Source organism: Megalobrama amblycephala, linkage group LG22 (assembly GCF_018812025.1).
Source record: "Megalobrama amblycephala isolate DHTTF-2021 linkage group LG22, ASM1881202v1, whole genome shotgun sequence".
NCBI lineage: Eukaryota > Metazoa > Chordata > Actinopteri > Cypriniformes > Xenocyprididae > Megalobrama > Megalobrama amblycephala.
The window spans coordinates 3,725,038-3,739,238 of record NC_063065.1 but is presented as its reverse complement, the minus strand read 5'-3'; the positions used below and the strand labels follow the sequence as shown (position 1 = coordinate 3,739,238).

The 14,201-nt window shown below is 35.7% G+C and overlaps 1 protein-coding gene and 1 long non-coding RNA gene across 2 annotated transcripts; one reads left to right on the top strand and one right to left on the bottom strand.

Annotated features, from left to right (window-relative positions):
- Window positions 1-8,527: 8,527 nt before the first annotated feature.
- Window positions 8,528-10,743, top strand: LOC125258611 (tripartite motif-containing protein 16-like protein). The gene is made up of 3 exons (XM_048175558.1): window positions 8,528-8,590; window positions 9,129-9,182; window positions 10,000-10,743. Exons 1-3 carry the CDS (start codon window positions 8,528-8,530, stop codon window positions 10,414-10,416), a joined length of 534 nt encoding a protein of 177 aa, XP_048031515.1. The 3' UTR covers window positions 10,417-10,743.
- A 2,610-nt stretch (window positions 10,744-13,353) lies between these two features.
- LOC125257496 lies at window positions 13,354-13,832 on the bottom strand. Its single transcript, XR_007182401.1, has 2 exons — window positions 13,582-13,832; window positions 13,354-13,495 (listed from the first exon to the last, which is right to left on the bottom strand). It is a non-coding gene; the product is annotated as an uncharacterized LOC125257496 (long non-coding RNA).
- Window positions 13,833-14,201: the final 369 nt, after the last annotated feature.

The window sequence follows — 14,201 nt, the reverse complement described above, 5'->3', positions numbered from 1 at the left end:
GTCTGAGTGTGGTGACTCTTGATGCGCTGACTCCGGCTTCATTTGACTCATTGTGAAGCTCTCCCAAGTGTTTGAATCGGCTTTACTTGACAGTATTCTCAAGCTTGTGGTCATCCCTGTTGCTTGTGCACCTTTGCCTACCCAATTTCTTCCTTCTAGTCAACTTTGCATTTACAGTTTTTTACAGACGCTAGGACACATTTCTCAATACTTAGGTCACTTTTGCAAAACTCTTCACACAGTGAGCACAACAGAAGTCTATGTGGGCTAAACTGAGATCAATTATCATTGCTTTGGCACAAAATGCATTCAATGACTACATCTCTCAAATTTCATGAATTCTTTTCTCACTCAGACACAACAACTGCTAAAACTCTTTGTACGTACAGGCCAATTTGCACATGCTTACATACTGTTTTCAAAACTGTTAAACTTATGTTCAAAACAATAACATAATACAAAACTGAATAAGACAGCAATTTGCTACATTCATACAGTAATATTTTAATGAAATATATTTTAAATCTTAAAATTAAATGCTATAAAAACAATTGGACAATTGATCCAAACAAACAGCTGATTCTCATTGTATTTTGTATTTTGGAATTACTCAGTGCAAAAAATAAAAATAAATAAACTACATAAAATATTGACGAATTCTGCATCATGTCTGATTCATTCCAGTAACATATATTGCAGTGAATTATAAACAGAGATATGTCCTTGTTTTACACAAGAAAACATTGTATAATGCAACATGTTGTTAGTGTTTTTTAGGTCATTGTTTTGTGGATGACAAAGTGTGTTTGTCAGCTGTCAACCTTTGCTAGTGTTCTGGAAGAATGAGTTGATTGGAGACCTGAATAAAGTGTTTTGGTAGTTGTAGTGCATTTTGGATGTGAAATAAACTGCTTTGCCAAGCTGAAAGTTGGTTAGGAGAACTGTGTGAAGAGTTTTGCAAAAGTGACCTAAGTATTGAGAAATGTGTCCTAGCGTCTGTAAAAAACTGTAATATGCTTTGATACATCACTCTGTAAACAGCCACCACATTCAGTAATGACCATCTGTGACTTACTCTCTTTGTGGAGGGTGTCAATGATTGTCTCCTGGACCATTGCCATGTCAGCAGTCTTCCTCATTAGTGTGGTTTCAAAGAACAAGAGATACCTGGAATTTATACTGTAGGGATGGTCATTTAATGAAACTCAAATGTAAATTTTCTAATATTTTGAGATACTGGATTTTGGACTTTCATTAGCTGTACGCTCTAATCAACAAATTAAAAAAAAACAAACAAAAAAAAAAACTTTTGAAATGTTTTACTTTACATGTAGGGAATCTAGTATAAATGAAAGTTTCATTTTTTAAAATAATTTGCAATAAAAAAATGAACTTTTTCACAATATTTAATTTACAGTTTTTTTCGATTGCTAAACGACAATGAGCACAACTGGAGTCACATGTGCAAAACTCTAACTACAGTCTGCACTACCAACAGTCACCTGAGCTAAACCGTTAACACATGGCTCAAAACAGGCTCAGTGCAGCCAAACACTATGCACAACCCTCACTGAGATAACACACACTGTCACTCAGAACACACTGAGAGTAAAAACACTAGCATCAAACTCCAACACAGAAAATACAAACTTTTCATCTTTACATTTTGAACAATTTCACTGACTTCATACAAAGTAATATTTTCTTCAAAGAAAAGAGTGACATTCTTTCACATGATTTATTTACATTTTTAGAACATAACAATTCTTTAAGGTAAATGAAAATGAGCAGTTTGCTTCAATAGTCTGTAGTAATTTACGGAATTACAGTAATGAGGAAAAAAAAGGTAGAAACTAAAAGTACATACTGTAATTCGAACAAATAATTGAGGGGCTAATCCTGCAAAATTGCAATCAGCAGTGTTTGAAAGGCACAAGGCTGAAATCTATTCTGTTTTGAATGTGTGGTTCACAGTTTTGACAGCAGTGTGTTAGCATTTGAACAAAGTGCTGTAAATCCACAGTGTTGTGCAGGTTGTGGTTAAAGTCATGGGATAAGTGTGTAGAGTTTTGAAAACTGTGTTCAAGCAATGAAAAACGAACTAGAGTTTGGTCCACATGAACTGCTGCTGTGCAGACTGTACTTAGAGTTTTGCACATGTGACTCCAGTTGTGCCCACTGTCGTTTAGCAATCGAAAAAAACTGTAATAATTAGGCTATATGACCAGCACCTGTATATGAAGAAATGATTTATGTGGAAAATCAGTGAAACTTTAAAAAAGAAAAGTTCATCAATTATGTAATGCTTCCTGTTGTTAGTCTTTTTTAGGTCAGTGTGTTGTGAATGAAATGTGTGTTTTCTGAATGAGAATTGTTGCCAGTGTTATGTTGGTCTGAGTGAGTTTTGTAGGTGAGATTAACTGTTTGGCCAACATTCATGCTGGTAATGCAGACTGTGTGAAGAGTTTTGAAAATGTGGTTTCGGTATTGAACAATGCTTGTTAGCAACTGAAAAAAACCTGTAAAATCATGCTTTTGTTTTGTCTCCAAAAATATTTTTGTTCGTGTACTATATTGTATTTAGAATATGTTCTGATTTTCAGTGCAAAATGTAACCTTGGGAAAAAAATGGATGTAATGAATGGTTTTACAATGTTTTACAATCAGAATGTATGAACCTGTCACGTTTGGTTAGATCCAAATGCAGCTTTAATTGGGAAATCCATAAACATAATCCAGGCAGGCGAGGGTCAAAGTACACAGAGCAGTCCACATAAAACAAAGAAAACAGAAACAAAAGCCAGTGACCAAAAACGAAACCTCAATAACAAAAGCAGAAACAAACCAGGTATAAATAGACAGAACTTATGATCAAACACAAAACAGCTGGGTGCAATGACAGTATAATGAGTCCTGGAAGTGTGTTATGGGAAATGAAGTTCAAAAGTGTGGTGAGGAACAGTCCGGGTTGGAGTGCCCTCTAGTGACTAACTAGGGCACTCCAGCTGGTGATCATGACAGAACCATGTGTGTTCCATATGGTATCAAAGTTGGGTTTTGTTAAATGAATGTAAAGTTTTTAATGAAGTGTTTCATTTTGCAAAAGACCTGAAGTGTTCTGCTACTTGTGTGTGTGGATCTGTGCATTGTGTGTAGTGTTTTGACAAAATGAGCCTTGTTTTTAAAATTATGCAATCGTAAAAAACTGTAAAACAGTTTTACCTGTGTTCAAAATCAAGCACTGCTCTCAAATCATAAACAAAGTAATCAAAATGATAATCACTATCAAGCAGTCAGTAAACAATACACCAAAAAAACAGAAAACACATTGTTCAAAACATATAGTTCTCAGGGAGAAGTACATTTTTAATCTCAAAACAAATGTATTATTTCTCCGTCATTGTCTTTTGATAAACGAAAACATGTTCTATCATAGTAGCCTAGATCAAAATTGATCAGAAATTACTACTCTGCTTTGCTCTTTACAATTTTTTGTTGTTCTTCCTCCTCCTCTTCCTCTTTCTTCGCCCACCTCACATACACACTCATCCTCATCCTCTCACATTGTTTTCTTCTATCCATTCTCAGATTTTCTGGCTTAAAATGGTTGTGTCATCATTTGAAACAGGTTACATCAATTTTGTGTTCAATCAATGACACGTGTTCTCTATTTGTATTTGGTTGTTGCCACTTGTGTTTACAGTATGGCTGACATGTGCAGTAGAGTGCAGAATGTGTTTATGAATGTGAGTTTTGCTGAAAAGTCTAAGTGAGATCTGCATATTGTGTTTTACCATGTGAAATAGTTTAGGTATTGACAACCGACTGCACAATTAGCTAAATGAGTCTTTGTTTTAACAACTTAAATTCTAAGTTTCCACACACTGTAAAATATTGCCTTGGTTTAACTCTTGAGGCAACTATTTGCATCAGATTTATGAGTCAACCAATTTCCGTTTGACCAATTAGACTATAAATGTCAATGTAAAGTGTTCATGCTGCCTAGTTCAAGTTGTGCAGCTGATTGTAAAGTGACGTGTGAGCGCTGCAGCAGGTGATGCTCGTGTCCTTGACTGTCTCTCACACACGCTGCCGATCGACACCTGATTTCAGAGGCAGGTGTCATCGCATTACACACTAAAGACAAACACGATAAACATGCACTAGAGATTGACCTCATTTAGAATGGCACAGCTATACATTAGCTAGTGTAAAATCTATTGCTTCAAACCCTCCATATACTGCAAGCGTTGCGTCCTTATAGTCGTGTGAAATTATTTATTTGAGTGTTGTCTAAAGCGTCTGAATCAGGTTATGACACAGCATTTGATTTAAAGTCATAAATGAGTTCAAACTACACCAACATCTAGAATGAGCATTTCTAAACACATATTATTGTAATATTTCATTGTAAAATAAGAAAAGCAGACATGTAATATACTCAAAATAATAATACAATGAAATTTTATTTTACATTACAACTGTAAAATTACAATATCCAATATTTATCTTTATGACTTAATTACTGTCTTAATACATTTTCAAATGCACTCTACTTTAAAATATGCAATGCATGTATTTATTTAATTAAATTGCAACAAGGATTAATCAAGGAGCCCTGCTAAGTATTTTTTGTCAGATACAAACAGCATACTACCCTAGTACTATTTCTGCAGTACATAAGAGTATAATTTCTTCATGCATGAAATATCTGGAGTAGCATACTGCTCACTCAACACATTTGTCATTGGATAATGTCTGTGGTTGCACTTGATATTTTTAAACCATAGGAGGCAGTACAGTGTACAGTATTGGGTCAGTATTGCATTCTGAACATAGTGATCTTGTTTTTTGTTTCTCTTTGCGCATCCATTTAATGACAATCACTCATGCCATGATTTCAATATTGTCACCTTTTAGGAAGTCCTTAAAGTATAATTTATTACAGTATATTTTATACATGTTTAATTTGTTTTGTTATTTTCTTTTGATTCCATAGTTTGTCCAATAAACAAAACATGATCACTGGATATAAACAGTTCATTCAATTGTATATATATTTTTTAAAAGTATACATTTTCTGTAGTCTATATGAATATGTTAAATGTTTTGTCACAGAAGAAGATAAGCATTTTGGGTCAAATTGTAGCAGTAATAGAAATAATTCCTTGCTTCATTTTGTTTCATCACTGTACACACACACACACACACACACACACACACGCACACTATTAAGTAGGTTAGAGAAGGTCACTTTGGCATTTTGACACATTTAAACACACACACGGATGAAGGATTTATGTGTTGTCCGATGTCTGTTCTGTTTCAGTAATGACAGCTCAATGACAGCCATATACATACCACACGCACGCACACACACACACACACACACACACACACACACACACACACACACACACACCGTACTGCATCTCACATCTGTCTATTTGTGAAGTTCTGTGTATTTATATTTTAAAACTGACTGACTCTGAATTCACAGAATGAACACAAGAAGGGAAATGAATGATGCATTACAGTTTTTTTTGACTGCTTACACACATTTTCAAAATTTTGCCTCTTTTTTAAAAACTTTAAACACAAATCCAATAATTGCACACACAAAATGCACAATGCCTCACATCTATTGCAAAATGAAGCACTGCATTCAAAATATCACATACACATCTCAAAAGCAAATATTTGTCTTACGTTGCAAACACCTTTGCCATAATATTCTGTTTTTGGATATATCATATACACAGTTATTCAAAACTTGCTGTTATTCAAATCTCATGTGTACATTTCTGTACAAGATTGAAAGTAATTGGCAGAGAGATGTTGAAAAATTCACAGTAAACACAAAAGCAAGATTGAAACCAAACTATTTATTTTTTTACTGTAAGCATTTGTGGTTGTGAATACAGTATTACACAGTACTAAAGAAAAGAAATACATCGGTCATGTGTAGTTCACATCAGTCACAATGGTTGTGTTTGAAAAAGCAAATCAAGATACTTCCTGTTAGATTTGTGTGTGTTACATAGAGAATTGTGCTCTGTGTTTTGCAAAAATTAAAATTAAAAACTGAGTTGAAGGCCGAGAATTAGATCATGGTTTTGCAGATTTGGTGTGTGGTTCAGGTGTTTGAGTGTCAGAAACTGTGTGACAAGTAAGGATTTTGTGTGTAAGCAGTTGAAAAAAACTGTAACAATTGAAATATTAATATATTAAACAATTGTAATATTGAAAACAGCTGAGCAGTGTCATGCTAAAATATGCTTTCAGTTTAGATGAAAATTGCACAGAAGAAGAATGAAAAGCGGTAAGAGGATTTTCAACACAGAGTCATCAAATACAATCTGAGAGGCAGATGTGCACAATGAAATGCACAATGATGCAAGTAAAAAAAAAAAAAGATAAAACAAAATAAATATAAAATATAGATTAAAATCTGAGATTCAGTGTGTTGGACACAGGAACAATACTGATATGATTGGTTACAACAGACATTACTCACAATTTTTACTATCCCTGATTTACTGTCGTCATCCATGGATGTTGTTTCCTCAGTGAAGGATAAGTGCTCTGCGGGAAGGTTAAAGTTTCAGAGGAGACATGCGCATGCATTCTGTGCCGTGTCCGCATGTATTTTAGACCTGCTAATCTCTGGATCATATAAAAGTGTGAGAGGAATGTGTCTGTGGAATTTAATCCATCAATTCTGAAATGTACCAGCTGCACACACACACACACACACACACACACACACACACACACACAAACACCTTTGGTTTCTTTACTCCGTGTTACTTTCTCAATGTCAATTTATCATTAGTGCCATTCACTTGTGAATTTTTTTTGCCCACATGAGGAACAGTCAACCTTCCCTATGACCTAATAATGAAATAAAGAAAACCTAGAAATACAGAAACCTTTCTTTAAAGGTTAGATTAGGAGGATAGATAATATTTTTAGCTCAGAATAAAAACAACTGAATACGACGGACAGTCCCCACCAAAAACAAAACAAACGTGTCTGTGAATCTGTAGCCAAAATCTATTTTCAAATGCTGTAAATTGTACCAGAAAGTTGACAAAAGCTCAATTTAATACATATGAAAAAATAATAAAATATGAAAAATAAATTAAAAATAAGGTTTAAATGATTATGTTTGGGAATCTACTAATTAGCATATTAATAATTAGTCTATTTTTTATTCAAAGTAGAGTTTGCGGCAAGTGCCCCTTTAGATAGGGTAAAATGTGACCCCAGGTAAAATGTGTGTGTGTATGTGTGTGTGTCATATGACCCAGTTTGTGATCCGTTCCCCGCTTCAGTGATGTGTCTGTCTGTGCATTTGTGTTTCTGATGTCCTGTCCTTTATTTGGCCAAAGTTTGCCTTTGGAAACGCCCTCCTTAATAGCCATGTGCCCGTTATATGTCGACTATAAAAGAGCCGCTGTGCCTTACACACAGCACACGATCAATATCCAGACACATTACATCCAGACCAACTCAAACTCAATCATCAAAATGCCTTCAAGCCAAAGAATCATGATGACACCTCAAACCAAGAAGACAGGTAAAGCATTACTATCATAATTAGGAACTAACCAGTAACACTTTACAATAAGGTTCATTAGTTAATGTATAACTAACATGAACTAACCATGAGCAATACATTTGTTACTGTATTTACTAATCTTTGTTAACATTAGTTAATGAAAATACAGCTGTTCATTGTTTGTTCATGTTAGTTCACAGTGCATTACTAATGTTAACAAGATTTTAATAATGTATTAGTAAATGTGGAAATTAACATTAACAAAGATTAATAAATGCTGTATAAGTGCAGTTCATTATTAGTTCATGTTAATGTAGTTAACTAACCAACTAACCAATAAATCTCAGAATGTTTCAGATTGTTGCATTTTAAACTAAAATATAAAAATAGAATCTAATTTAAAATATTATCACAAACTATAATACTATATTATTATACTAAAATAACGCTGCTCTGAACTTAGTTGGCTTAACTGCTATAAATCTAAATAATAAAACAGGTTTAAAAGCATAAATTAGGGACATTTATTCATTATGTAAAATCCATGAATGCAATTTAATAATAGCACATCTGTCAAGAATTACAAAAAAAAAACAAATGTTGAATAATTTATCTGAAGTATGATGTGATCTTGTGTCAGTGTCGTCGACTGGTATCAGGTTGCCACATTATCAGAAGTCTGAACAAGTGTTGAATGATTTTAAACTGGGCTATTGGGTCAGTGGGTTACTCTCACACACACTTACAGTACATGCCGCGTGTCTGATGACGTGTCCTCGCTGGCTGAATGTCAGACTGAGACACTACTTTAACTTGACAGGATAAATCATGTCCTCATTGTTTGTCCTCTTAAAAAGGTCATCTATTGGCACAAACCCACACTTTATCGATCTAAACCCTTTTCAACATCTTTTTTCTTTCTTCCAGGAAGGAAAATCAAAGCTGGAAATGCTGCCTCCTGGTATGACTAAACATCTAAATCCTCTCTGCATGCCTACAAATGATAACTTGCCGAAGTCTAAATCTGCACTGATATTTCTCACAATCTCCCTCTTCAGAAAAGCTTCCAGTTTATGAGCCGAACATCCCAGAGCCGACGTCCAGAGAGGAGCTGCTGAAATGTGAGTCTCACACACTGAACAAACCTGCTCCTTTCCAGTCTGAACCAGGGTTATTATCGTTAACTATAGCTAAAAACATACTGAAATTAAATAATAAACCTTAAACTTATATTTATATCAGCTAGTTGTCCAAGGAAATGTTTTCATTTTTGTACTAAAATAACTAAAATTAAAAACTACAACTGATTAAAAAACTTTATACACATATTTAAAAAAAAAAAAAAAAAAAAAGAAAAATCACAGCAAAGTTGCTACTTTAACTACAATTAAAATGAAAACAGAAGATACAAATATCAGCTTCAAAATATAACTGGACTGAAATTAATTGGAGTAACTGACTGGTTTTTCATCTTAGACTGGCTTCAGTATTTCATTGGATGAACGAACTGCCAATAAAGTGCTGTGGCTGACAGAGGGCGGGGCTAAAGTGTCCCGCATGACAGGATGAGGTGTGTCCTTACCTGGACAGACCAGAGAGATTTGACCACAGCCCTCAGGTGAATCACACACACACACACACACACACACACACACACACACACACACACACACGCAACTGGGCTAAATTCAGAATTTAAGAACCGGTTCCCTTTTAAATCATAAGCGTGATTTTTCATGGACTCCATTGGTTTGAAGTTGAACTGGAATTTTAATTGGAATGAACAGAGAATAGTCTTACTTAAAGGATTAGTTCACTTCAGAATTAAAATTTCCTGATAATTTACTCACTCCTCATGTCATCCAAGATGTTCATGTCTTTCTTTCTTCAGTCGAAAAAAGAAATTAAGGTTTTTGAGGAAAACATTCCAGGATTATTTCTCCATATAGTGGACTTCACTGGGGTTCAGCAGGGTTGCAAGATCCAAATGTCAGTTTCAGTGCAGCTTTAAAGAGCTCTTACATGATCCCAGACGAGGAATAAGAGTCTTATCTAGCGAAATGATCGGTCATTTTCTAAAAAACAAAAAAAAAAAAAATGACATACTTTTTAACCACAAATGCTCATCTTGCACTGCTCTGTGATGTTCCACGTATTATGTAATCAATAATTGAAAAGGTCAATGACCTATGTTTTTTTTGCTATGCGACATGACAATGTCAACTCCAGAATTTCTGCCATCTTTAATAACATTATTAAATATTATTACATCCAATATGACATGATAAATATATAAAATGAACAGCACATATGGGGAAACCATATACTTTGGAAGAATTCTCAAATTCTGAATGGGCCACAACTCACACAAACACACTTCATAATTCTGATATCTTTGTCTCTCTCATGATATTGAATTGTGTGTGTGCGTCCAGGTGCTGTGTAAGGAGTCTGTCTGGGCGTCGCGCTGTTATTGGGAGGTGCTGTACTCTGGCTGGGCGGTTATAGGGGCGACATACGAGGGTGCGGGGAGGAGGGCAGGAGACGGACCCTGTGGCCTCGGGGAGAACGAGGAGTCCTGGGGTCTGGGTTGGGCCGGATCCTGCTATGAAGCCTGGCATAAAGGAATCAACAGCAGGGTGGAGGACGCTCATCAGTGCTGCACTATAGGAGTCTATGTGGATCAGCCCGCCGGCCTGCTCTGCTTCTACGCCGTGGAGACAGAGCAAGATTCACAGAAGAAACAAGTGAAACTTCTTCACAGGTTTAAGAATCCCATAAAGGAGAAAATTCTGCCAGGATTCTGGGTGGGAAGACAGTCCTCTTGTTTAATACTCAACAAAGAGGAATGAGGAGAACAGAGTGACAAAATCACACAACTGGACAGAGGGTCAGGGAGAGAAACTGTGGATTAAAAATGTATATAATAAATACAATATTGCTGTATGTAACATGATTTTACAGTTCAGACTGCTCTTTGGTTGCTGCGAATATATGATATTGAGCTTTAAGTTTTGTTTTAGAGACAAACATTAAATTGTCTAATAATAAACCTGGCATTGTACAGTATATTGCAATTGTTGGTTCTCTGATTAATTGCTTTTGTAAGTCGCTTTAGAGCTTCAGTGCTGAAATACACAGTTCACTTTGCATTAAAGCTTCCTTTATCAAACATGAAATCCAGTGTGTGTCGGACTGCATCATTGATCAGTGTGTCGTTCATTCAAAGTCCTGCACTAAAGTTTCAGCTGCTTTTGATTGATTGTAATAGTTGAGAACAGCTGCATTTAGCAGGAAATGTCAAATGAAGCTCTTGGGGTTTGAACATGGTCACTGGAGACGGAGCTGCTCTATTCTGAGAGGATCACAATCACTAAACCTGCCAATGCAAATGTGATTTTCACCTCAAACTCACAGTTTCACTCTTTGATTGGTTCAACGCTCTCAACTGGAACACTTTCACTTCTGCTCATGAGAAATGAGTTATGAGTAATACATTTATATAACAGCTTTAGATGAAGGAGCTGCTTGAAAAACATCTGCATGTTACTGATACACCATGACTTTAGTGTAGTTTAATGTACAAAAACAAAACAACATATGGTGTCATTATTGTTAATCAACATATTAATTTACACACTCTGTTTTCTCTGATTCTGAGCATATTTGAGTCAAACCCGTCTGTCACAGGACAGATCACAGTCTAAATAGAGCTGATTTCAGTCATAAGTCAGTTTTGAGCACATGTGTAGTTCCTGTGTTTGTCCTCTGTGTGTCAGTAGTGTGTGAAAGTGTGTGAAAGTGTGTGAGCAGCTGCAGTATCAGTTCAGTCACTGTGACTCTGACTGACGGAGGTTTTTGTACGACTCTTTATCACTGTGTGAACACATCTTTACTGTTGATGTAGTGATAACTCTGACAGTAATAATGTCCAGCATCTTCAGTCTGGACTCCACTGATGCTCAGAGTGAAATCACTGTTAGATCCACTGCCACTGAATCTAGATGGAGTTCCTGACTGGAGGCTGTTTGTATAATAAATCAGGAGTTTAGGAGCTTCTCCAGGTTTCTGTAAGTACCAGGCTAAACGATCACCACCATACACATTACTGCTGGTTTTACAGTTGATGTTCACAGTTTGTCCTGGTTGAGCTGCTGTCATTGAGGGACTCTGAGTGACGGTGATCTGTCCTCTACACTCTGAAACACACAACAAGAAGAAAATCAACTCAAAACTTTGACAATATACTTGAAGAAATGAATTGATATCAAACTTGTGCTCCACAAACCTTGAGCAAACGCTGTGAGAGTCCAGATGAAGATGATGATGAAGGTCATGTTGATGAAGATTGTTGTGTGTGTCAGTGATGAAGTGTTAAACTCACAGCACTATAAACACTCTCAGAGCACTGAAGCATCTGATCAATATGCAAATGAACTCATTCTGTATTTAAATGAGGCTCTAAATGAAGGTTCAGGAGGAGCTCGTTCATCTCATCCTGTCAATCACAACATCAAATATGTATCATGTAATCATCAATAAGTGTGAACTTTAAAAATGTAGCATACAATTTATAACAATTCAAACCACATGTGAAAAAACAGTGAAAATGAAATGTAGATTAAACTTATCATCATCTAAGCAAAAGTGCTTTAGTGATCATCAGCTCGACTGTAATTCGGCTGCAGGTACGAGACCGCAGGTGATCACAGCTGTACTGATGACAGAAACCCTTCAACAGTTTTATTCATGTTATCTTGCACTACATCACTGTGCCACTAGAGGGCGGTGTGAACAGACAGACACACTGATGAACAGGAAATGACGAGGTGAATAATAATGAGTTAATGCAGTGATGAATTTATTCGATGGGGCTCCAGTGTGTATTTAAATGGTTAAACACTATATATTACAGCACTATATGTAATTATGCCACCCAAAGTGACAAACAGGTACTGTAGTCCTGGCCTAAAGTCATTGGTTGAGCCAAAGGATACATACAGGCTGCCTAATATAGTGACCTACAAATTGGCCGTAACAGGTTATATGGCCAATGTAAGACAAACTCTTGGTCTTTAGACAGCTTTAATGCACATGAACATCCTCTAGCATAATAGGATTAACTTGTAGCTTGAATTGTTATTGGGATCTTTTACAGCTCAGAAACTTCAGTCCAGAAACACTTTGAATCATGTAGTAGACGGTACAGCAATGGCCATGTGTCTCTTTCCTTCAATTGAACGGCAATACATTCAGTCACGTCTGGCAACTTGACAAATATGTTTTCATTAGTATAGTATAAAATGAATATTAATATAAAAATGATTGATCTGTAAGTATTTTGGAAATAATTAATTATATTGGGCTTTATTAAACTTTATGAAACTATAATGAATTTAGGCCTATATGCATTTTTTATACTACAAGTCAATCTATTGAACCATTTACAGACTTTCATAAAGAGATCTGAAAGGATTTGTTGTCCTGTGGCTCCCTCTGGTGGACAGCATTAGTATTATGACCTTCATCTCTGAATCCCATTCATATAAATGACTGATTTAAAAAAAGTTCCTGAAACTCGGCATGTTTACTCAGAAAGTCTTGTTGTCCATGTGTATGAAGTTCTGTGAATTTTGGATTCAAACATTCAAACTGATGGAAATAAATTTCTTATCCTGTGGTTCCCTCTAGTGGACAATATTAGTACAACATGTTGTAGTCTTTAGGCCATTTTGAGTTGCCAAAAACTTTTTTTTGATCTCCTAAACCATAGACACTAATGAGAAAAGTTATCAAAAGGATTTTAATTAGTCAAAGCGTTTAGAAGATAGTTCATTTAGCCATGGCTCAATACACTTATAAAACTATATCTTCTCAACAATCTGATGAATCCAAATTCTGTTGATCACTTGTTTGATGTCTTCAGGGTATCTAGATGATACACAGATAAATTTGGGGTTAAATAGACAAATGGTCTAGGATGAACCCTTCAGTGTTTGGATCTCTGATAATCTCACCTGTGCTCGATATTCTCAGTCGTCTGAAGCTCTAAAATGATGTTATTGACTTCAAATCTTCTCATCTGCTGCAGCCTCATATTTGTGAATGAACTTATTCAGTGTTTCTAGCACAAATCACTGTGACTCTGACTGACGGAGGTTTTTGACTCTTTATCACTGAACCAGGATAGAGGTTGATGATCCCAACTCTGATAGACGTCAGGACTGCTTTTACAGGACATGGTGAATGTGTTTCCTAGATGAACAGATTTCACTGCAGGCATCTGAGTCGCTTCACCAACTGATTTATTATTATTTATAATGTTAATATGATTTTTACATCAAATAATTGTCATCATTTAGAAATAAATGGCTATTTCCACTCTGATTTTAACGCTCTGATTGTTTACATGTGAAACCTTCTCGAATACTATCACTACATTTTTACTATTACAGCTGTCTAAATGAACGAATTGTGAAAAGTGTTGATTATTGCCTTATATTTAGATCTGTTCATCACAGGGAAGGTTGCAGTGATGAGAAACTGAGCAGATGACAGACAGTCTGTTGATGGTGTGAATGCAGTGATCTCGTCATTACAACTAAATTTCTGCACTCCAGAAATGCTTTCACCATAA